At 38.4% G+C, this 23,399-nt stretch overlaps 1 protein-coding gene across 1 annotated transcript in view; it reads left to right on the plus strand.

The window, feature by feature from the left end:
• Chchd3 (coiled-coil-helix-coiled-coil-helix domain containing 3) overlaps positions 1-23,399 on the plus strand; it is a 243,877-nt gene that overhangs the window by 25,961 nt on the left and 194,517 nt on the right. The window contains exon 3 of the mRNA XM_034519731.2: positions 17,582-17,663. Within this exon, the coding sequence (XP_034375622.1) occupies positions 17,582-17,663 (82 nt within the window). The remainder of the gene's footprint in view (positions 1-17,581; positions 17,664-23,399) is intronic.

Here is a 23,399-nt window from a genome sequence, read left to right on the forward strand (position 1 = left end):
TCCAGAGTAGAGTCCAGCTATGGTCAGGCCTGGGGCCTGCGGTGTCTTGGAGCTGTGGGCATGATATCCATCTTCTGTTTCCTGGAGCCTGGTTGTCAGGCTGTCACCAATTTCGGGTGAAGCTGAAAAGATGCAGTCTATTTTGAACAGCATGTGCCCAACCAAAAGTAAGGACTAGAGGACCGTAGCACCTCACACTGTTATTGGACATTCATAATTTTCTTTGGGGTTTCAAGTGAGAGTACAAGAGGCTGTTGTCAATAGTTTATGTGTTGGAAATGTTGATAGCACTGAGAAACACTCGTTTCAATGTAGAGTAGAGTTAGGTGGAATATTTGGTTACAGAGACTTCATTTTTCCCATTTAAATTTCTGTTTGGATTTTCATTTCTCCTGCTGTATCATCATTTTCAGTTTATATCCAAAGTCATATAAACAGTATCTGGTGGAGGAGCCTCTGCTGCTGTAAGCAATGAATAGTTTAGTTTGATTTTTCTTTAAATTCAAGTAAATCAGATGGAGATTAAAACCAAGATAAAGCTATTATCTCTTATTGTGTCTTGTCATTTGTCATTGCTATCCTGTCTCAAAATTTTGTGGAAAGCAATGATTTGTTTTTGAGATATCATTCCCGCAAATAGATATTCAGAATCTTTCTAGTTTAGCCAGTTGATTATAGTGTGTGCATGGACTAAGCTACATGAAGTTTGGTATGGTAAATGATAGCTTTCACTAGAGATACTCTAGGCTGTAAACCCCTATGAGGAGTTGTCGGGTTCCAGTTTCAGGAAGTAAAGCTAAATTTTGATGCTACCAAGTGTAAATCCAGTCAGCACATAAAGTGCACTAAATGTTCTATTTTGCTAGTGGCCACAAAAATTGTAAGGCTGAATATAATGTAGTTTAAATTTATAGTAAAGCTTTATTTTTATATTTGTTTTAAGCATATGTCTATGTAGACTAAAGAACAAGTCTGTATGTTTGTTTCGCAGCCAAAGTGGCTTTTTTTTTTTTTTTTTTTTTTTTTTTGTGAGATAAGATCTCAGTATATATCCCTGACTTGCAGTATAGTTCAGGCTGGCCTGGAAGTCACAGAGCTCTGCCTGCCTCTGCCTCTGCCTCTGCCTCTGCCTCCTAAATACTCCATTAAAGGTGTGTACCATCACACCTGGTCAAAATGGGCAACTTATAGAAGGTTTAGAACACCCCAGTGTGAGGACTTTTGTACAGGAAAGCACTCTTTCCTGTATAAGAATATCTCCATAGAGCTTTGCACTGTTACATTGTGGGGTATTTGTTGTGAGATACTGAAGATACAGTCTGGTTTTCTTTTGTTCCTTTATCTGACTGGCTTTACCTCAGCTGATTGCTTAAGTCAGTGGCTGAGAATTTTCACCAGCTCTCCTTGGTAACATGCATCATTCATCGTACAGTGAAGATTGGTATTACCAATTGAAATATCTAAGTAGAAGACAAAAATAAAATGCTACTTGAAAATCTAGAGTGAAAAGAGACCATCTTTTGCTTTTCGAGAGCCCTCCATTTTCTGCCTATGTTTAATATAGCCATTGAATATCCCCTTTCAATGCTTGACTCTCATCATTTTCAATTATAGAGGAACTCTTCAGTAAATAGCCATTTATGTGTGCTTCTAGATAGCAGTTGACAAAGACTGTATGTTGTGTGCTGTCAACTTGTGCTCCCCAGAAATTGTTAGAAGAGAAACCAAACCAACCAAGCCAAATCATATCAAACTAAGCCAAATGAAGCTAAACCAAACTAAACCAACCGAAATCAAGCCAAACCAATTGGTAATTTTGTTTTCTTGGATTCTGTGATAGTCACTTTTAGGCACTTAAGTATATCAGCTATCTTTGTGGGTACAAACATGCTTTGAATTTCTCAGTTAACCTGATGGAATTTGTGTATTTGATGCTCATGATTGAATCAATAAAGACTTCTTAAAGTTCATCTTCACCTTAAATTTTTTAATGTTTTAAATTTATAAACTTAATCTAAAAATTGTAGATAAATAAAAATGTTATGCATGTAATTTTTTTTTAAGACATAAGATCTTATTGGTAGATTGTTTAGGCTGGGCTCCAGCTTTAGCTCTAGTGATCTTCTTGTTTCAGCCTTGGCGTAAACCTAATAAGGTGTTTTTATAATTTCTCCTATTTTAAAAATATTTATTTATTTATGTGTTTATGAGTGAGCCTGTATGAGTCTATGTGTACTGTGTTCATGTTGAAGCTCATGGATGGAGGCCAAAAACAGGTGTCAGATCCCTTGGAACTGGAGTTACCACGTGAGTGCTAGGAGCTGAACCGGACTCCTCCGCAGGAACAGTAAATACTCTTAACTGCTGAGCCATCTCTCCATCCTCATTTGCCAATTTATTAATGTGTCGTTTAAATATAACATGAACTGTCATGAAAGTGCAAATGTGTTTTTGGATTAAGTATCCAGGAAGAAAGAAAGATGATTCTTTTTTTTCTCAACACATGGATAATTCCTAGCGTATGTATGTTCTTTTCTTTGTGATTTTTTTTTTTTTGTGCATTTGTAAGTGGTAGACACATACAAAAGAAAAAAAGAAAAAGGAGACTAAGCAGTATGTTCAGCCTACTGTCTTGACCACCTCAATGAATTGTGAACATTGTTTTTATATATAAAGCATGTCTCTTAATATTAGCGTAGTGTTTTATGATGTAGTTGTACTGTTGTAGCTGACCGTGTCTCTGTGTGCTGGTGTTCAGTTTGCTCAGTGAGTTTTCATTGTTTTGTGTGTAAAGTATCTATAGTCTTACTTCGTTGTGTCGATCTTGGTCTTTGCCATTGGCCTTCATGTTCCCTAGAGAGATGTCTCGTAGGCACTCAGGTTGGCCATGAAAATGAGATTTTAGGAAATGGTTGATCAACATCAATTTTACTTTACCCTTTCATCTCCTTATCTTTCATCATCGTCTATGACTTTAGCATTGTTCAAAGGCAGTGAAAGAGAGTGACATTAATTCTTATTACTGTCAAATCAAATTCGTTTTCAATAAATAAGGGAGCATTGACCATTAGAAACTAAAATACTAATGTAATTGGACCCGGTGCCTAAATCCCCGTCCAAGACACAGCACGAATTCTTTTTAAATAATCTTTTCTACGGGTTTAAAAAAATTGCCATTCATAGCATGTTGGCATTCAGAAAAATGCATGGTTTAAACAGCCTCCCGTGAAATATAGTACTGGCTTAATGTAATAATATAGAAAGCCAGTCAGGACTTTTAAAGTCAAATGCCAGAGGTTCTTCAGTCAGAAGAGTTTCATTGTTAGTTTGATGATGTCTGTCGTTGACCTTTGAATACATGCTGCATTCCTTTTCAAGAGAAAACTTATTGGTAACTTATAGATAAATTAAGTCTCAAAGGATAGCACCAGGAGAAACCATTGTTCTGTAAAACTGTTTCTTCCATTGGAATAAATCTGGTGTATGAAGTTCATGTTTTTCTACCCAGTTTAAGCTGGTGTCAAAGCTGTTGTGAATTCGTGTTTATTTCGTATGTCCCCAGCAACCCCAATGCTGGCATGACTGGAGAGTATTTTACTTGTTTATACTCTTAGAGTTTCACAGCCAGGTGTCAGCGGCACCTGAGTGTAAGGCTGAGCATCTTATTTTTTTTTTTATAGACTTTTATATGTATTGCATTATTAGATTAACTTCTTCCTGTTAATTTCTCTATAAGCTATGAAAGTGATATGTTAAAACTACCAAGAAGTATTAAAACATGTCGTTTACAATTTGTCACAAAATTAGAGAAAATTTGTTTACTTATTTTAATTGGATGGGGGATGGGACATGGGATGAGAGCTGGGCAAAACTTTGTAAGAAACCCTCCTTAGTGGAAATCTCAAATGACTTAGCAAATTATTTTATGAAATTATCATGTATGTTGGAAATTATTATTTGTAGAGAATCAGTTAATATTCTAATTATTAGTGCAGTTCCCATAGGGACTTGACCTGATAACACTCTCAAAGACTAGATCCGATTGCCAAAGTTACTTGAGAAGGATTCTAAGTGCTTTCTTTTCAAATTTCCTATATGTGTGAATGATGCTCATTCTTGCCGTCTTTATACCATCTATTATAGTTTTATATTATATGCTACCAGGAAGGCTAACTATTTTAGGTGTTTAGAAAAAACAATTTCAGAAGGAAATCTCAGAATTATTAGCAGTTATTTTAGGTGAGTAATGTTAATTTCCTTTCTCATTTTCATTGGATATCAAATAGAATGGCTCCATTGAAGGGTTTGGTATGAATTCTGATATTATCATCTATGATGCATTTAGTTTTAGTTGGCTAACATTTATTTGATATGGCTAGTTTTGATGGAAAGTATGTGGATGAGAAAAAAAATAAGCCTGTGAATGTTCTGGAAGGCAGCAGTCTGAGAATGCCTGTGGTTGGTACTGAAAGCATTGCACCAGTCTGGCACATCTCCCTGGCTCTTTGCATTCTTGTGATACCTTTATAGCTACCAGGGCCTGTCTTTAGGCTGTAATTTGTCCCCATCTTTTCCATTTTCATTGAATTACTAATGCTACCATTGCCCTTTTAGGATACAGCTTGTGGTATTAGGAAAGAAACAAATGACAAGTTGATTAGTTAGTAGTAGTTATACTGTAAGAGAATTCAAAATAATCAGTGAGTGGAATTGGGCATTTTTTTTTTTTTTTTTTTTTTGGTATGGCGCGAGAGGAAGCAGAAGGAAGATTATCTTGGTCATGGACATCTTAGTGTCATCTCCCATTTTATCTTTCCATTTTTTAACATTTTATTTTATGTGTATTTTTTTAACCTTTATATATTTGTCTATACACCATGTACATACTTGATGCCCTTGGAGGCCATCGAAATATGGAAGCTGCAGAGATCGGAGTTAAAGGTGTCTGTGAACTACTCTGGGTACTGGGCTCAACCTTGGTTTCTCTGCAAGAACAAACGTGCTCCTCTTACCAGCTGAGCCAACTTTCCACCCTTACCTATATTTTTATTAGAATATTTGTTGGCTACTAGTGGCTGTGCAAACCGTAAGAATCAAAGGTTGCTATGTTTTATTTTTGATTAGCGTGGATATTTTAGTTGAGAGCAGTCGTTCTTGGTGGCAGGGCACTGCTGTGTGTAAGGTGTGAGTTGTGACACTGGGGGTGGTGCTCAGTGGCAGTACTTGGAATAGTTCCTAAAGAACTGTGTGCCCCAGCTTCTGACTGTGCCATCAGAGCTCATGCCATTCAAAACCTCTTCACCCAGGCTAGAGCCTAGTTGTTTACTATGTAAACCAAGTATTTTATATGGTTTTAATGTATCTTATGTTTTTCAGACACACAGCTTACAGGTAGCTCTAGCCATTGCTTTTGCCATTGTGCTGATTTCACACATCAACTCAAGAGTCAGATGGTTTCCCTACCTCTTCTGGAGTATCTGTAGCTGAATGCTTACATAGTGACATCTCATTGTTTCATTATTTCATCTTTGTTTTTTGTTTTTGTTGTTTTTATTTATTTTTTTTGTTCCTTTAAAAAAATTTATACTTTGGACATTATGTTGCTTAACATTTTGTGTTGGATACTTACCTATTATTCTTCAGGATCATAGTCATAATACAAACTGTTTTGGCCTAGGAAATGGAACAGGAAGTTGAGATGAGGGTAGTGGTAGAGCACTTAACTTTGAATTTATAAGACTCTGGTTCAGTCCCAGCTCAAAACAAACAAACAAACAAACAAACAAACAAACGACAAGACTGGACTGAGCAGAGGTGACATTTTTCATTACTTTGTAACATTCCCTTCTCCTTTTCCTTTTTTGAGTCAGTGTTTCAGGGAGCTCAGACTGACCTCAGACTTGTTATATAACTGAGGATGACCTTGAACTTTGGACCCTCTAGCTCCCATGAGCACTAGGACTTAATGTGTCATCTTAAGCTTGATTTTATGTGGTGCTGGGATTTGGAACCCAAGACTTCCTGTTTGCTAGTAGACCAATTGAACCACATCCTTAGTCCTTTTTTGTTTATTTCATATCGTCCTTGCAGTTCTACAGGATTGACACTCCTAAACCCTACACAACACGTGAAGTTACACAAAATCATGTCTGTTAGCAGTAGGAAGAAATTTCACATCTCTCCTCCATCTCACATTGATATTAAGGAGATTTGTGGGTCATTTTGAGTGTCACCATAATTAATAATTTTTCTTTTACTGTGATCATCTTTTCAGCCTATTTATACTGTGGATAACGTATTTTACTTTTAGGAAAAGGGCAACTAAATTCTTACCTTTAAATGAAAGACCATGCTTTGGTCTTGAAATCCCACTGTAGTCTCATGTTTTAAAGACAGATCAGCCATGATCTGCTGAGCCACTGAGCTTCCACAGTGCTTCACAGACATTGTTGTTTTCTTAAGATTATAAGTACTTGTGAATACATTGCAGTGGTGTTTTCTGAATGTTAAGTGGAGATTTGTTACTTTAGATGAAGGAAAAAACCAACAGAGCTGTAGTTTTTTTTAATCTGATCTTGAGAGGCTGATCTAATGATCAGAATCTGAATTAAACAGAAAATAGAGATGGAGATATTGCACTATGGCTTAATGAAGCATACACTAATATGCCGCCTTGACATTTTAATATAGTCGAACTATCACAAATAAAGTAAGAGTTAAGCGGGAGTGTAAAATGTAAATTTCTTTAAAAACAAAACAAAACAAAAACCCAAAAACTTTCCAGGAGACACCATTATGTTGTTTTTGTTGTCTTGCTGTGGTCCAGCACATAGAACCAGGAGGACTCGTGTCTTCCTTACAGGAGGTGTGATAGTCGTGAATTAAGATATTAGTTGATTTTCTCCATGGTTTAAAATATTGAAAGATAAATTTTATTTATAGACTTTTGGGGCTTTTGCTTTTCTTGAACTTTGATTGCCTACAAACATAAATGTAAACACTATTAGAAACTATTAGTGTTGGACAGAACTTAAAGAGTTAAGTAGTAGTTTAGTGGAATTCAGGCATTTAACAAGTGTGCAATAGATAATGAGGATTAATTAAATGCATACATTACTGGCAAACATACTAGTTCATAACAGTAAAACGAGGAATGATTTATGATGTTAAGTACTGGATGGCATTTGATGTTCTATTTACCAATTTATTTAAGTAAGGGCATTGTCTTGGTTAAATTTTGTTTTAGCATGTGATGATGGGCTTGCCCATTCTGTTTCACTGCTATCAAATACCCTGTAAGAAATAGTGCTATGAAGCCTGCACCAGGATAGTCAGTATGAAATGGTTTATAGTGTATAAGTGCTGATTGCCTGTGTTACTGTACATCAAGCAGTGTAGTCTCTGTAAGTACACGTTACTCCTCTGAATTTATTTTGAGAAATAATAACTAGCATTCAACAGTATCTTATAGCTGAGTAGTATATTATTAATTATGTCTGCCTTTCAAAGATGCACAGATTTCCACTATTTGCAGAATTATCTTTTGTTTATATTTCCCACCCTTTCTTGTTTCCTTTCTAAAGCTGTTGCCCAGAAGCCTGTAATAGCTGCCTCTATATCTCTCCTCCCACCGGGTCCTAATGCACATGTGACCCGAGTTCCACACACTCCTCAGAGTGAGAAGTGATTTGCAAACCACACTGCCAGGTCTTCCTCCAATGCCCAAGGCAGACATTAATTCACTGAGCCTGGACTTGGCCTCACAGTCTTCCTCCGCATCACATCGCACTCCAGGTGGCTGCTGCCAGTCGATGGGAATCGCATGGGATGCAGTCTGTTGAGTGTTTCAACTTGCTGTATCTTGGTTCTTATCCTTTCCATCCCATTCTTTGTCTCTAACGATGCCTTTCACTCCCTCATCAATGAATTTTAACTCTGTTCCGTAGTCTTTTACCCTTCTCTTACATGTTTGCCCCCATCCTGGGAGAATTCTCTGAGCTCAGATCTGCAGTAACCATTCTCAGACCTGCATTTTCACCCACATCTCACATAAGATCTGAGTTTCAGGTCCAGATACCTAATTGCCTACAGCTCCGTGTCGTGCTCGTTCCATTACTTTTGGTTGAATGTGTCTGAAACCGAGCTCATTATCTTTGTTTCTCCAAGGATCTCTCCTCTTTACTTAATTGACCATCATGGGTATTAATTCCTTGGCTCTCTGTGCCTCTGCCATCTTTCTCTTTCATCTTACCATCTCAGGCAATGGTGGTTTTTTTGTTTTTTTTTTTTTTTATATCCCAGAGCCACTCCACCTTCACTGCTAGTCTCCACTGCCAGTGGCTGTCCACCTTCATTCATACCAGAACCAGGGTGCACATAGTTAGGCCCCATCTCATGAGGCTTTGCTTCTGTAGGTTTCTAATAGTCCCCTAATGGTTTTACTGTGTAGGGGCCTCACATTGAGAAGCACTCAGTGTCTTATACTTCCTCTTCCTTCGTCAGATAAAAATGCCTGCTAGCACTTTGTTCCTTCTGTTATTCCCAGGTTTTACATCTGGAGCCGGGCCTCTGAGTGTTCTCTCACAGGTTTCTCGACTAGTGTCCAAAGCTCCCACAGTTCAGCAGACACCCCCCACCCCTTTTTTTTTTCCTTCTTCCAAACAGGTTTTGTTTTCCTTCTCCTTTTTGTATTAATTAGGACTTGCTCAGGTCCTGCCTCCTCAGTGAAAGCGTTTCTTGGGAAGTTTCCTTTCTAGGAAAGCCCAGCAACACAGCCTCGCCCTATTCATCATCAACTCCTTAATGGTAAGAGACTGGTTCATGTCTTCATCTCTTAAACCTGAGCATGGGATTGAGCTGAAATAGATGCATTCTGTAGGGAATTTATTTCCCTAGTTAGATATTCCAAGTGGCCCTTGATTTGGGGGAGTGAGTGAGATCAACTAATGTTAACTCCATCAGTGAGCAGAAAACAGGGAGCAAACATTGAAACAGAAAGGTTTTAGCCAGTACACTAAAACTTACTGAATACCTGTCCTCCTTTGTGAATAGCAAGGTGTTGGTGGTTTTGGAGAATTCTGGATTTTCCATAAGGGAGGGTTCAGAACAGAAACTTAGTATGGATAGTTGGCATGCTGGGATTTGTTTGGAAGTATTTTGAGAGAGATCCATAGTTTTCTCCACACAATGCCTGTGTGCTTTGCTTTTCATTGAGATGGATGTTCAATTCCACAAACCAGTCTGTAGATGTGTGCCTGCAATTTTGTTTCATGTTCTCTCTCTCTCTCTCTCTCTCTCTCTCTCTCTCATCTTAAATCCCATATTTTGCTGGTTTGGTACCTGAGAGATGATTTCCGTGAATGAATGACATGTCACTTTAAGTAGAACAACTGGCAGCATGTTGTTGCCTGTGATAGACCACTTTGTTCTTTTATGTTCATTTCAGCGAGCTTTCTAGAGCACATGGAGGCTCAAGCTGGAATTCAGTTCATCTGTCTTCTGTTTACCGTGGTTACAGAGGAGGGAAAGGTATTGGAAACTTGATGGTTTGGGTCCTTATTTTACAGGTGCCACAGCTGTGGCCTGAAGCAATGGAAGGCTCTGTACAAAGTCAAAGCTAGGGAAAGCTATGACCAGACTTTGATTCCTAGCTTGCTCTTGTTCTGAACAAGTAAACTGGAGATTATTTGAATTAAATGGAAACAGGGTCTGTGTGTTTTTTTGTACTTCATTTGGGATTGGAGAGTTAACACTGTTTAATTTATATTTGTATCCCCAGTGAACAAAATATATCCATTTTTGAAACAAACAAAAATTAAGCTATGCATCAAAAAACAATATCCAGGGGTAATTATTATTTTTTAATTTAAATTATAGATCTTATTTTCCTAGAGGCTTTGTGAGATCTTGCAACTATTATTCAGGATATTAAGACATGAAATACTAGATGTATCTGCTTCTCAATACTGGTTTTACAAATTGTCTGCTTATGAATGTGGAAACTGTAGGCTATGAATTACAAACTTATCTATTGCTATTCAGTTTCTGCAGCCCAGTATTGATGTGTGTTTTCACAAAGAATGGAATGTGGATCTGGTTTGTGAGTGCTTATCGCGAAGCAAGCAATGAAATGGGGATTATTTGCATATTATGCCATTCAAACTAGAAGTTTACAAAGGTGTATAAATCCTGTTGAAGGAATGACACTACAAAATAGACTATTAACTTGGCACCTAAATGTTTAGGTTGCCAAACTCTTTGTGACACTGTGTCTTCTGATATAATATTTTTGATTATGAATGTGCAGTTAGGAACTTTCATTTTATCCTCACTAGCTTTAATGTGTTAGTACGAACAGTTACCCTGTTGGGCATGTAGACAGGTTGCAGATTGTTGAAGCAGTTTTAAGGTATATTTCCTGTAACAGGACATTGCATTGTGACGTTAATTGTTGCCAGAACATATTATTTTTGGATGTGTATTTTTTGTGTGTTTAAATAAGTTTGTCTTCCAGGTAGAATGTGTGACAAATGACAAACTGTTACATATTTATTTACCCCTGAGATCTATCCTAGTCATCAAAGCCTGCACCTGTTAGGAGATGCAGCCGAGGACAAGATTTAGGCTGCAGCCCATGCGGGGCTGTTTTAGCTGTAATGTTCTGTGTTGTATTTCATTGATTGCATGGATGCTTCCATTAGTGCTTTGAAAAATAAGTTCTCTTCATATTAATGAATTTATTGCCATCTTACGATTAATGAGTGTTTCTGTGGAGTTGGAAATGTAATTTGAGTGTATCTTTTGCTGCAGGCTGTAGCTCAAGTGTCTAAATCCAGAGACGGCAGAATCCTCTAAAATCTGCTTGTGTTAAACAGTAACACATTTTCTCCATATAGTATGGCTTCATAATTTCTCTCAGAGTTTAGCACAGAAAATAATAAGATTTTTATTTACTTATTTATTTTTTTTATGACTGGACATGGTGTTTATCTCTAAACTAATGGCCCAAAGGGAGGTTCAGTTCAGGGGTGATCCCAAAGGAACTGGTGTTTGTTTTCTAAGTAGTAAATTTTAGTTTTTATTAAGTAATTCATTAGAGAGTAAGAATTATTGTTTCCTTACTACCTCAACACTCCCCCCTACCTCCACTCTCCCTCCCCTCCCCCCCTGAAAAAAAAATCAAGCCGGGCAGTGGTGTCACATTTCTTTAATCCCAGTACTTGGGAGACAGGCAGGCAGATCTCTATGAGTTTGAGGCCAACCTGGTCTACAAAGCAAGTTCCAGGACAGCCAGAGCTGCAGAGAAACCCTATCTCACTCCCCCAACCCTCAAAAGAAATACTGTAACTGATGTGCGAGGATTAGGCAAAGAAACCACAAAGGCAGGAGAAGTTGCATAGGAAGGTGGTTTGTCCCTTGAGATGCTTTTGTAAGTCTGGAATTGTGTTTTCCTGTAGATGATGAGTGTTTCTGTTCACAGCTCAGGGATTTGTTGTCCTCTGTAAAGGTGTCCTCACTGCTGCCCCCTGGTGTCAGCAGTGCCTCTGTAACAGAGTCAGCCATGAGCCACTGAGAGGTCCTAAAACCTTGGGAAGAAAAATTTCAATACTCCAGGAAGCATACTGAGCTTCTCAGAAGGAGCCAGTGGCACATGGGCCTCTAGTCAGCGATGGCCCTGACTGAGGTAGGATAAATCTGGAGCTGACTCAGCTCCTGGAACAGCAGCTGGAGGAGGTGACAAAGCCAGAACTGAGCTATTTCCAAAACTCTTCGAGGTATCACCGTATATAATGAAACTAATTTAGCAACCAATCAAAATTGTACTAATGTCACTACATCGCTCCTACCAATCACATTAGAGGTTACCTAACCCTTCTGGAAAATTTCTCTAGCCCTGCTTAAAGGATGTCTCTGAGCCCCTTGTGCTGTTGCCATTTTGATGAATGGTTGACTTCTGCATGTTGGTAATTGCTGCAGAGTAAAAGGTCTTTGCCTTTGCATATTATTTGAGTCTGGGGTCTTCCCTCAGCAGTTCTTGGACCCTAACATCAGATGGTATAGAAGAGCTGAATCGAATGTGCACTCTACTTCTCTGAGGGTTGTGACCACGGCACTCACAATTCTAAGACTGCTCAGAATTGAGTATGATGAGGTTAGCCATCTTGGAGAGTCTTACTTGGTCTTAAATACATATTTATAGTTTAGATATTTGGATGAGGAGAGAATTATAGGATTTCCAAAAAACTATTTCAGCTATCCCAAACTCCTTTTTATTTAAAACAAGTGAGCAAATAAAAGTTTGTTAGGAATCATGAGCTGTTTTTAATCAAGAATTATTTTCAGGTAAGAGGTTTAAAGTACTTGATATAATCAAGCAGCAGCAGTTCTTAGCTTTTTTAAAAAAATTATTTATTTATTTTTACACTTTATGTTGTGTCCTATTTTCTATAACTATATGACAGAACATGTTAGTGTTCATCAAAACATATTCAGTATGGAGAACTTTCAGTGATTTTTTTTTTAGACTTTTCCAAGGTATGGGGAACATGTATTTGAAGAAAACATCTTTAAGCCATAACGTTCAAAGGGAATGTGTGTATGCATGGGAAAGCCACAGGGCCAGCGATACTCACTGAACTTGAAATGGCATATGCAGATTTCTGTGGCAAGTCTTCTTTAGATGGCCTGAGCAATTCTCAGACTTCTCATCTCTCAAACCTTATCAGTTCCTAAAGGTCTGCTTGGAAACTCCCAGCACTAATGGGCGAAGTTGCCTTTCCTCAGCTTCTCAGAACAGCTGGTCCTGAAACCCTGACCTTTTAGTTTAATAACAGTTGTAGTTGAGAAAATGTTCAGATCCAGAGAGTTGGAGAAGTTTCCAGAAAGGCCATTTTAAATAGCGGGCTCTGAGTGCTGTATCTTTTTCTCCTGGGCGCTTGGATCTGACCTATCAGAAGAAATACATTGTTGCTTTCTGTATTCTATTGATTTAAAAACAAATAACATGAAGCTTAGGTTTGCTCAGGAGCCATTACCACACTGCTCATTTTCTGCCTGTGCTTTGATCTGCTACTGTAGATTCTAAATTCTTTGTGCTAGGTCATGAGTTATCTTTTGTCAGTTTAAAATCTGGATGCTAGCTTAGGTAATTACTTTTCCTGTTGTGACCTTGAGACCAAAAGTTATGATTTTTTTCCCTCCCATTTCTTGGAAATAGTTAGGGCATTATATAGCCGTGTTTTTTCCTTTCACCTACCAGAAAGGCTGTTACCCAGCCCACCATTTGGGCATGCCTTCTAGAGCTTTTTTGCCCTCTCTCTCTCTCTGTCTCTCTGTTCTCTCTCTCTCTCTCTCTCTCTCTCTCTCTCTCTCTCTCTCTCTCTCTCTCTCTCCTGCTGGTACTTTCCTGTTTACATTTCCCTGACCCCTTGTGGCATGCCTATTTTATGCTACCTGTAATCCATTTGTTCTTGCTTCTAGCCTTATCACAGGCTTGGGGGCTGACTAGGACAGGCAGAGAGTATTGGGAAAGAAATAGCCACCCTCCAGTCTGCATTCCCTCCCCTCTCCACAGCACTGTGCCTGCAGTCTTACCTGCATGGCCTTGTTGTCATCCACCCACCCGGTCGCTATTTGGTAATGCCATTTCCTTTTTGTCCCAGGTGATCACATTACTTCTTGCTTGGGCCTTTCCCTGGTAGGAAGCTCTAGTGTCACAGACAGGAAATGAGCTACCAGGATGTGTCATGGCACTAAGTGAAAGGAGCCAGATGCAGAAAGACATGCTGCATGCTCTAATAAGACTCCCTTACCATGGAACCTGAGAAGTTGGGCCCACAGATGCAGAGAGAGAGAGAGAGAGAGAGAGAGAGAGAGAGCGAGAGAGCGCATGTGTGGCATGGAGAGCAGAGCGATGCTGGATGTAGGTTGCTGACTTTCAGCTCTGGGTGAGGAAGCTCTGGACAGACAGAATATGCAGCATGGTGACTTTATTTTACGTATTTTAATTTGTACTTAAGATTTGATAAGACCCAACAATACACCCATGATAAACTGGTGGCAAATGCATTAATGTGATTATAGTAGTCATTACATAATTTGTATGATATTAAATAATCACATTGAGTATATACTTTTTTTTTTTAATTTTTTCCCTGTTAGACCTCAATAATTTAGAAAAATAACCTAACAAACCAAAAAGACACGAGCCTTTTCTCAGCTTACATGGAAAACTGATCTCAGTGACTCATATTTAGGCGTAACCTACTGAGGTCTTCCAGAGGCCTAGTTTTATTTGACCAGTTGAGTGAGTGTTGATAGAGAAGCCGAGTGAATCTGACCTGAGACAAACTGTTCTACTGTGATTTGAACTCAAAGATGTGGCTGCAGATTGACAACCTGTTGCTTACCCTGGTCTGCCAGACTTCAGGATAGGTTTTGATCAGGTAATACTAATTATGTGTGTTTCTAGTGGAGCCATGTCCAACCTGAGGGGGTTGTCTCACACTGAGAGCTTTTCTCAGAAGTTGCCCATGTTGATACCCTGTATGGTGCAGAGTTTAGAGCTGCAGGTCTGCCAGGTTCATCCACAAGGCTTGTAATTGGATGAGGGAGTCAAAAGTGAGAGATTAATTATCCAAAGTCTAGCTTATAGAAAAACAGACTTAATCAGACTTCGTTTTGGAGCTATTGCTGTTTGCAGTTTCTCTGTTGTTACTTTTATTATTTAAAAACCTTAAGAAAACACAACCTTAAGATTTACCTGGATGCAAGAGTCATTGGTTGTTGTAACACAATTTTCTGGTTTGCGTGTGACTTTTTGTTGCGCGCACCTCCCAAGCCCCTTTTTGCCCGCGAATAAGGACACGAGAGACAATAATCGGGTATCACTGCAGACGAGGATTTTACTTCTTGTAACAGTAAAGCGGAAAGACGGAAAGAGCCGGAAGCAGCACCACTTAGATACATCCTAGAGTGACGTGTTCACTTCTGATTGACTGTTCACTCATCACCCAATATTACGCCTCGGGATTGGCCAGTGACTTTGGCGGGTTTTCTGCCTTTGCAGCTGCGCAGTTAATTGTTTACCAGTGGGAAGACAGGAGGCCAGCGCCATCTTGGAATGGAACCACTGACCACGGCTTCCTACAACTTTTGACATTTTCAAAATCAAGGCTGTCTTTTTCATGGCATCACTCCAAGAGAGAGGGAATCAGAACAGAAACAGCCCAGCGTTGGGAAAGACCCTTAGAGAGCAACCTCACAAGGAAGCTGCTGCATGGGCCCATCGTCGCTTCTCTGGCGTGTGGGGTTAGCCAGGACGCTGCTGTCCCTGTGCGTGCTCATGTTTTATGTTACTTACTCCTTACTGGGATTATTTATCAGTTAAAGTGAGCAGTCCAGTCGTTTTTAGTTTACTTATAGCATTGTGTGGAACCATCAAGTATTATAATTTAGAACAGTTTCAGTCTTACAAAGTAAGGCACCAGGATTGTGAATTTGAGACCAGCTTGGCCATCATAGTAATGATCTGTTTTAAAAAACCCAAGAGTAACTAGTATACACCACCTCACCCCAAACACATAACCAAACCAAACCAACCAACCAACCAACCAACCAACCAACCAATGGAGAGAAGACACCAAAAGGTGCATGTATGTGTACACACATCCACACGTATCACCATCACCAAGAACAGTGGAAGATAACCTGCTGTCTTTCTCATTCCCCACTTTCTTCATCCAGGCAGCCACCACTCAGCATACTAGCATTCCTGGGCACACTAAAGCGAGAAGCATACAGTCCGTAACAATATCTAACCTTTTGTCCCTGAGTTCCTTCCCATACATACCAGGACTTCATTCCTTTTTATATAATTACATGAATGGATGGGCTATATTTTGGTTACCTGTTTATTAGCTGATATGCATTTAGATTGTCTCCCCTTGGGCTATTATAAATAATTACATTACACATTTTCATAAACAGGTTTTTGTATGAGTAAATACTTTCAGTTCTCTTGAGCATATGCAGTACCTGAGAGCTCAACTCTTGGATCACATTTAGGGTTTTGGGAAACTGCCAACTTGTTTATCCTGGCAGAGGTGTCATTTACACTCCCTAGTGATGCCATTTATGTCCCCACCAGTAATGTATGAGGGTTGGGTTTCTGTCTTCACTACTTCTCACTCTTTGCCTTTTTGATTGCAGCGAATCTGTGCATCATTATGTATCAAGTGGCGTTTCATTGTGGTTTTGGCTTGCATATTCCCAGTGACTGATGTTGAACAGTTTCCTGTTTGCTTTTGCCTTGTGCTTATCTTCTTTTAAACAATGCCTATTTATATTCTTTATTGCCTTTATTGGTATTATATTTTCTCATTTGGATACGAGCTATTTATATATTAAGTCTCTAGCTACAAGTCTCCTTGTAAGCTCTGATTGGCTAAGCCCCCACCCTCATTCTGGGACTCCTCTTTCCATTCCTTGATGATGTTCTTTGATGCTCTCATTGCTTCCATACAGTTTGTAACTGAGGGAAAACAGCCTTCAAACCTTTTGTGTACCATCATGGATGGATATTACTTAGGGTCAGTTCCATATTTTAAAAACGTTTTTTTGTTCCATATTGTAAGTAAGTTTTTACATATGTCTGAGAGAAGGTGCATATTTCTTATGTCTGGGTCACCAAATAATGTATACAGATTGTCTGATCTTCCAGCTAAGAAGTGGAACTATTAGGACTAACATTAGGTTCTCTGTTTTTTTAAAATCCTACCAATGGCTCTGGTGCTTTCTGTTAATAATTTTAGTTAGTAGTTTTCTAATGAGAAAGAGATGGTTTTTACTTATTTCTTATGAAAAGCTCTTAGAGTAGTCTGTAAAACTTGTCCATTATTTACTGTTGTAGCTGTAAGAATCTTTACAAGACATATTGTATACAGTCTTTTAATTGGAAAGGCCAGATGTTGCAGTGAAGTCTCCAGGTACTTAGGAAGCTCCAGCTGTGTGCTCAGTACTGTTTCGTGTTTCTCTCCAGGTGTTGGCACTTGATTTGAATGACACATATCCCAGAAAATATGGTTTCTAAATATGCATTAATCATAAATACCCTTTTCATAAATTATGGAAAAATAAATATAAATACAAATATTCTATGCTCTGTAATTAATATTTGTGTTAATTATTTAATTATTGAATTGAGAAGCTTTTAGCATCACTTTCATCCCTAAAGTACTTGACAGTCTGACCTCCTTTTACAGATATTGTCAGACTTTAATGTTAAGACATCATTTTAAAGACCTTCACTTAATGGCTTAGACCCTACTTAAGCAGTAAGCAGTTCCTTGAGTTTATTATAAATTTTGGCAGGTGTGGAAATTTCTAAGTCACCAGGGGACTCTTGATTCAATTACTCTCAAAGTGTACTAATTGGCCCTTTCTACAGTGCTTAGGGAATTCCAAGGAGGCACTGACCACCTGGCAAAATTTTGCCCTTTGAGATGCAGCTTAGCCATCTCTTCTTGTTTTTGTTTTAACAAACTACTTGCTTTATCTCCTTCTGCTTTTGTGTTAATTGTAGTTTCTGATGAAGAATTGAAAAGAAGAGTAGCTGAGGAGCTGGCATTGGAGCAAGCCAAAAAGGAGTCAGAACACCAGAGACGGTGAGTCCCGTGGAATTCAGAAGATTGGCTTGGTCTTGTGATGTGCAGCATGCCTAAGGAGGACTTAGTTAGTTTATTTCATGTGGATGAGTGCCTTGCTTGCATGTAGGTCTGCACTTTCTGTGTTCCTGGTACCCGTAGAGGTCACAACAGAGCATTAGATTCTCCAGAACTGAAAGTAGAGACAGTTGTGAGTCACCTTGTGGGTCCTCTGCAAGAACAGCAAATGCTCTTAACTGGTGATTTAAAACAAAACAACAACAAAAACAATAATAGCAAAATTACTTTTCTTTGTATGGCAGAACTCTAAATATTCTGAACATAGACTCTTGGCTCTTTTGCTTTGGAATTGTGGTTGGTAGAGCCCTAAATTGTTCATGTCTTTAAAGAATTATTGTTGCATGAACTTTGTTTTTTCAACATATGGAAATTAGTTTCTGAGGATTCCCTAGGAATATCTAAATCTCTAAATGAATATGTTTAAGATTGAAAATTCAATTGCCCATTACTCTATATTAAAATGCTATATAGGTAGTGATGAATATCGTATGTCACACATAAGGCTTGAATTAACAAATAGCACTAATTATTAACGTACCAACTTAAAAAATTGAGATGTCATAGAAATTTGCATAGTTAAAAATGAAAGTTCTCTATAATTCTCTGTCTTGAAGAAATAACCACTTTTTCATATTTTATTCTAGACTTTTTATATGTAAATACTCCCATTTTGTTGTTGCCATTATTAACACTATAAAAAAATAATAGGTAAATACCTCATTGAAGTAATAGAGTTAAAACCTGGAAGCAGTTCAATATCATCCTGGGGGAAGTGAAGTGTGAATCATGTACAGGCCTTTAGTGGAACAGTAGACAGTCATGTAGATCCATGTGTGCTTTTTCAAATAGTTTGCAAGGTTCATAGACTGGTGGGAGCTGGGGAGAGAAGCAGTATGTAAAAACCACAGATAATACATATACATACATTTATTTTGAGAAGGTGTTACATTTTCAAGATCTAAAGTGTGTACATAGAAGTGTGCGAATACATTTTAACCCAAGTTTAAGAGTCAGGCGCTTTGCTTCCTACTTGTGCAGGTTCTGAAAGCTACACAGTGCATAGACACTGCTGTCATGTGGTCACGTGGTATCTTTCCTCTGCGAGTAGTAGTAGGTACATGCCTATGTGGAACAAGAGCTTAGAATCTATTTGTAATTCATTTGACAAGATAGTGGAAGGAAGCTTTGGATTGGATTCGAGTCCTCATTGGTCGTAGGAACTTCATCATATAATCTAAATTTTTTTGTCCTTCATCCCCCAGCTGATGAGTTTGAATTCACAGTGTATCCATACAACATACAGAAACAGAATATAATCTGTTGATTATGTCCATTATTTGTTAAGGAAGTAGATAAAGCGTTATCACTTAAAAAATTGAGATATAATTAACACTTCCAGAAGAATGTACGTGTGTCTTTATAGTGATTTTCTATGAAACACTTTATAATTATTTAATTACTTTAGGTTTATGGAGTGTATATAATTAGTGAAGTTTAAATATTAAAAAAATTCACGTCAGTTTCATTAAGAAATAAAAAAAGCAGCATGTTATGGTAGCATTTTTTATATCTTTAAATTATATTTTCTTTAATTAAATTTTATTTTCATAAGAATTGGGGGGGTGTCAAATTCATGTTTACTTTGCTAACTGTATTTCAGGAGTTCTTTATTACCACATGATGCAGGCTTTTTCTTTGTAATTCACCATGATAGTATTCGAGCCTGTCCCTTCATGATTTGACTCCCATGTGCTCTGTTCTGTCCGTGAGAGGGAAAGTGCTGATGACATGAACCAACAGGAGCCCCCTTTCTACCTCAGGTGGGTAGGGTTGGCACCTCGATGTAACCTGGACAAATGACTGTTGATAAAGGGTTTATTTTCTGTCACCTTTTCAGGGAGCAGAGGTAGAACAGCTGTTATATTATTATTTTTTCTTTAAAAAATGTTTTGTTTGAAGCTTTCTTCATAACAACCCCTCAGCTGTCAAATCTTGACAAAAAATGTGTATTCTGAATGACACTTGGACAAATCAATAGCTTTTCCTACCTTCTTCCTTTTTTTTTCTTCACCAGAGAAGAAACTTTAGCACAAACATTAAGAACATTTTCTGTTCAGTCTTCTAAAAGCAGTGTCTTGGAGTGACAGTACATTTCTGCATTGGCGTGTCTTTGCCTAAATTTGAATAAAAACTTGTAAGCATTCCTTCAGAGTGGTTCTTCATGCTCTTACATTGTCACCTGCACAAGTCCTGCTGGCCGAGTTTTTTCTTTTCTTTCAAATGCACACAGGGCTGTCTACCAGTTCTCCATCATACGAGATCTAAACAAAGATACATAGACAAGTAAATTTCAAATACATACGTTTGAGGACATTGAAATTAATTTCCACAGTGATATTTTTCTTTATAGAATTATTATTATAACTTCACATACTAGTTGTTAATTGATGCAAAGTATTGAATGTTCTAATGACATGTCCACTGCTTAATGTTCAACATCTTCTTAAGTGTTCCCTATTTCTGTGAGGTGAAAAAGATCAACTTTTTTTTTTTTTTTTTTAAGTGTAACCATTTTCTTGAGCAAATTTTAAAGCTTATTCAAAACCAGAGACAAATACGGGATACCCAGTTGTATCTGTGCTCTGTCAGGTGCTAAGTGGTGAGGAGAAGCAAGAAAGTTTTAACAACTTTGCAGCAGAATTGTCTTCTGTCAGGGCAGCTTAACTCAGGGCCTATTTCAGGGAGATTTCTTTGGACCAAATCTTAACTGTGGTTAACTTAGGAAGCCTGATAGTTCAAAAAAGGAGACAGAAGAACCATTAGCTAGGGAAAATTGGAACTGGCTAAGACTGCAGGAGAAAGGAAGCCATTTTTCAGCAGGAGATACAGACGAGGGCCCCTGAAAGGGAAGTGGTGGTAGAATCTCCCTGAATTGAAGATGCCATTGATTTCAAGATATACCACTGAGAAAAGAAAATGGCTGCAAATTATGATACAATGTTCCATCTCTTAGAGTTTTTTTTTTTTTATTAGAATAACCCATTAAAACTAATTTTGAAAAAAAAAATGCTGCCTGTGTATTCATAAGCAAAATACACTGGTTAAGGTGGTGGTTCTCAAGTGGGGGATTTTGGTCTCCAGGGGACATTTAACAATATTTAGAGACGTTTTTGGCTGTCACACTTGTCAAATCTTATCTAGTAGATGATACCTCAGATGCTGCTAAAGATCATGTAATTCATAAGACAGACTCTTTACTACCTTCTGTCCCCAACACAAAGCGTTGCCTGGCTAAAATGCCAGTTGTGCCCACAGTGAGGGTTCAAGCCTCTGTCAGGCCTTTGCACACTGGGCTTCACTCATTGCTTCATTTTTGGATGCTCAGTTGTGATGTCCTGGTTTCCTCACATAGTATCATCTTTGGCATCCTCAAAACCTTGGCAGCATAGCATTCCTTAAAGGATTGTTCCACTGCCACTTCTGGAAGTTTTCCAAGCTGCTGACAACACTTCTGTAAATTCTGATGCTCTGTGCAGGCTATGACACCCGAGGCAGGACTCCCTCTCTGCAGTCAGGGGGTACTTTAGGCATGTGAAAGTGTGGAAAATATGTGTTGGTAAAATCAGCCCATCTGCACGCCAGACCATGAGATCCATCAGATTGTATGGCACCTTGGCAGGCTTGCCCTGCTTTCCTCCCAGAGCAGATGCCCTTTCTCTGCTGTTCTGACTAGTCATGGCACACACATTTAGACAAAGTCATGTAAGCCCAAGAGATTTCTTCTAGCCATTCAGAATTAACCCCTCTTCTTTTAGGTCCTGTCCCTTTATGCTGGCTTTATGCTGACTTCCCTCATGAGACATTTCTTGTTAGTGCCATAGTGACGGCAGAGCTGAGTACAAGTTTTACAGCAACCTGTGTTATATTCTAATTAAAAACCATAAACAACCACCCACATCTGTACACGGCCTTCTCATTCACCGCACTGTGGATCTGTGGGGCACTGGGGTGGTTTTCTGATCATGTTCCCAAATTACAGATTATGAGCCTCCATGATTAAATTCTTTTGTCTAATTTGGAATCATGCATTTGCTCATTAAAACATCTATTCAGTGGAACCGTCATTTGGTCTGCTGCTGAGCGTCCAGAGGAGCAGCCTGTTTACTGCGACAGTCTGTTGTGTATGTAGGCTGAAGTTGACCAACTGCTTTTACAGCTACAGCAGGCCAATGCCGCAAGGATACAATACACTATGCTACAGTTTGAACATAGTCTTTCAAACATATGATTTACTTCTCCTCCTGTCCTGCCTCCAAAAGCCAATCTCTGACAGCAAGAAAAATATGACTACTTCTGACCTTTGACCCTTGACATTCGAATTTCACTTCTTTACCTATAAAAGCAAGTGAGAGTGTTTTAGTTTTAATAACCTTTCTTCAGGAAATCAAGAAGGAAAAAGGAGTAGCCATCCAGTTGTGTAGCTAGCTGTCTGTCAGCTGAGAGAGTTCCTGCCTGCTATTTTTAAATAGATATCAGTTGAGATTTGTCCTCAGTTTTAGTAATTTGAAAAATTATTTTAGATCCATTGAGTCTTAATTTAGTTAAATAAATTAATCATAAATTTTATCAGCTATCTCCTTGAAAGCATAGCATAGTTAACTTATTTTTTGCATTGATATGGTATGGATGCCAGAAATAGGGTTTAAAACATTCTTGTATCTTTTAGTTCATTATGATAGTGAATCTCATGATAATGTATACCTTCTGTCTAAGTCCATTTTGTTAAATATGCTTTTGACTTTATTATTAGATACATTCATCCTTTGGAAGAAAAAGGTAAAATCTATGGAGGACGGAAGCTTTGGCTAGACAGTTTTGTGCATTATGGCCATGTTTAGGCTATGTAAGTGGTCATGCACTGAAGTGCTGTGTCTCTAACCAGGAAGTGCTCACAGATAGTTTTCAATCGAATGACTCACCAGGCCTGGAAAACACTGACTACAACTGTCTGTCTGGAAGAGACAGTGCCAGGGCTTTCGTATGGTTTGTCCCCCAAGTGTTCCTGTGTTGGAGACTTGGCTTCTGATGTTGTAAGGTGGGAGGTGATATAGGCTTTGAGAGGGACCTAGAAAAATATATGTGCATAGGGTGGGGACAGCAGGGAGGTACCCCTCCCACCCTTCAGAATGACTAAGATAGTTTCATGGGACCCCTGGTGGCTTGCAGGAGTGAGCTGCCTTGAAAACAAGCCAGGCCAGGCTGCACTCTGACCACATTGTTTCATGTATGTTCTTTCTGAGATGCTGTCAGCTTTAGTGGGGTGAAGTTAAATTGGGGGCCGTGGCCTTGAATATCCAGAACTATGAGCCAACATAGCATCTTTTCTTAATAAAGTGGGCTTGCCTCAGATTTTTTTTATATTAGTGAAAAGTTACTAATATTAATGCATGTGGTTGAGTATTGCATGCTTAGATTTTATGTTAAAATAAAACAAAAATTAAATTGTATCTTTATAATTTGACATTACTCAATGACTACAAATTATTATTTTAATTTAGTGTAATATTCATACTCTTTCTATCACACACAAGTTATAAGATTGTAAAAACTACAACTTGAACTTATATGCAGTTTATAGATATATAGTAAGTGAAAGGCAATCAGAAGCTCTGAGGG

The sequence above is a fragment of the Arvicanthis niloticus genome, chromosome 15, assembly GCF_011762505.2.
Source record: "Arvicanthis niloticus isolate mArvNil1 chromosome 15, mArvNil1.pat.X, whole genome shotgun sequence".
In the NCBI taxonomy this organism is placed as follows: domain Eukaryota; kingdom Metazoa; phylum Chordata; class Mammalia; order Rodentia; family Muridae; genus Arvicanthis; species Arvicanthis niloticus.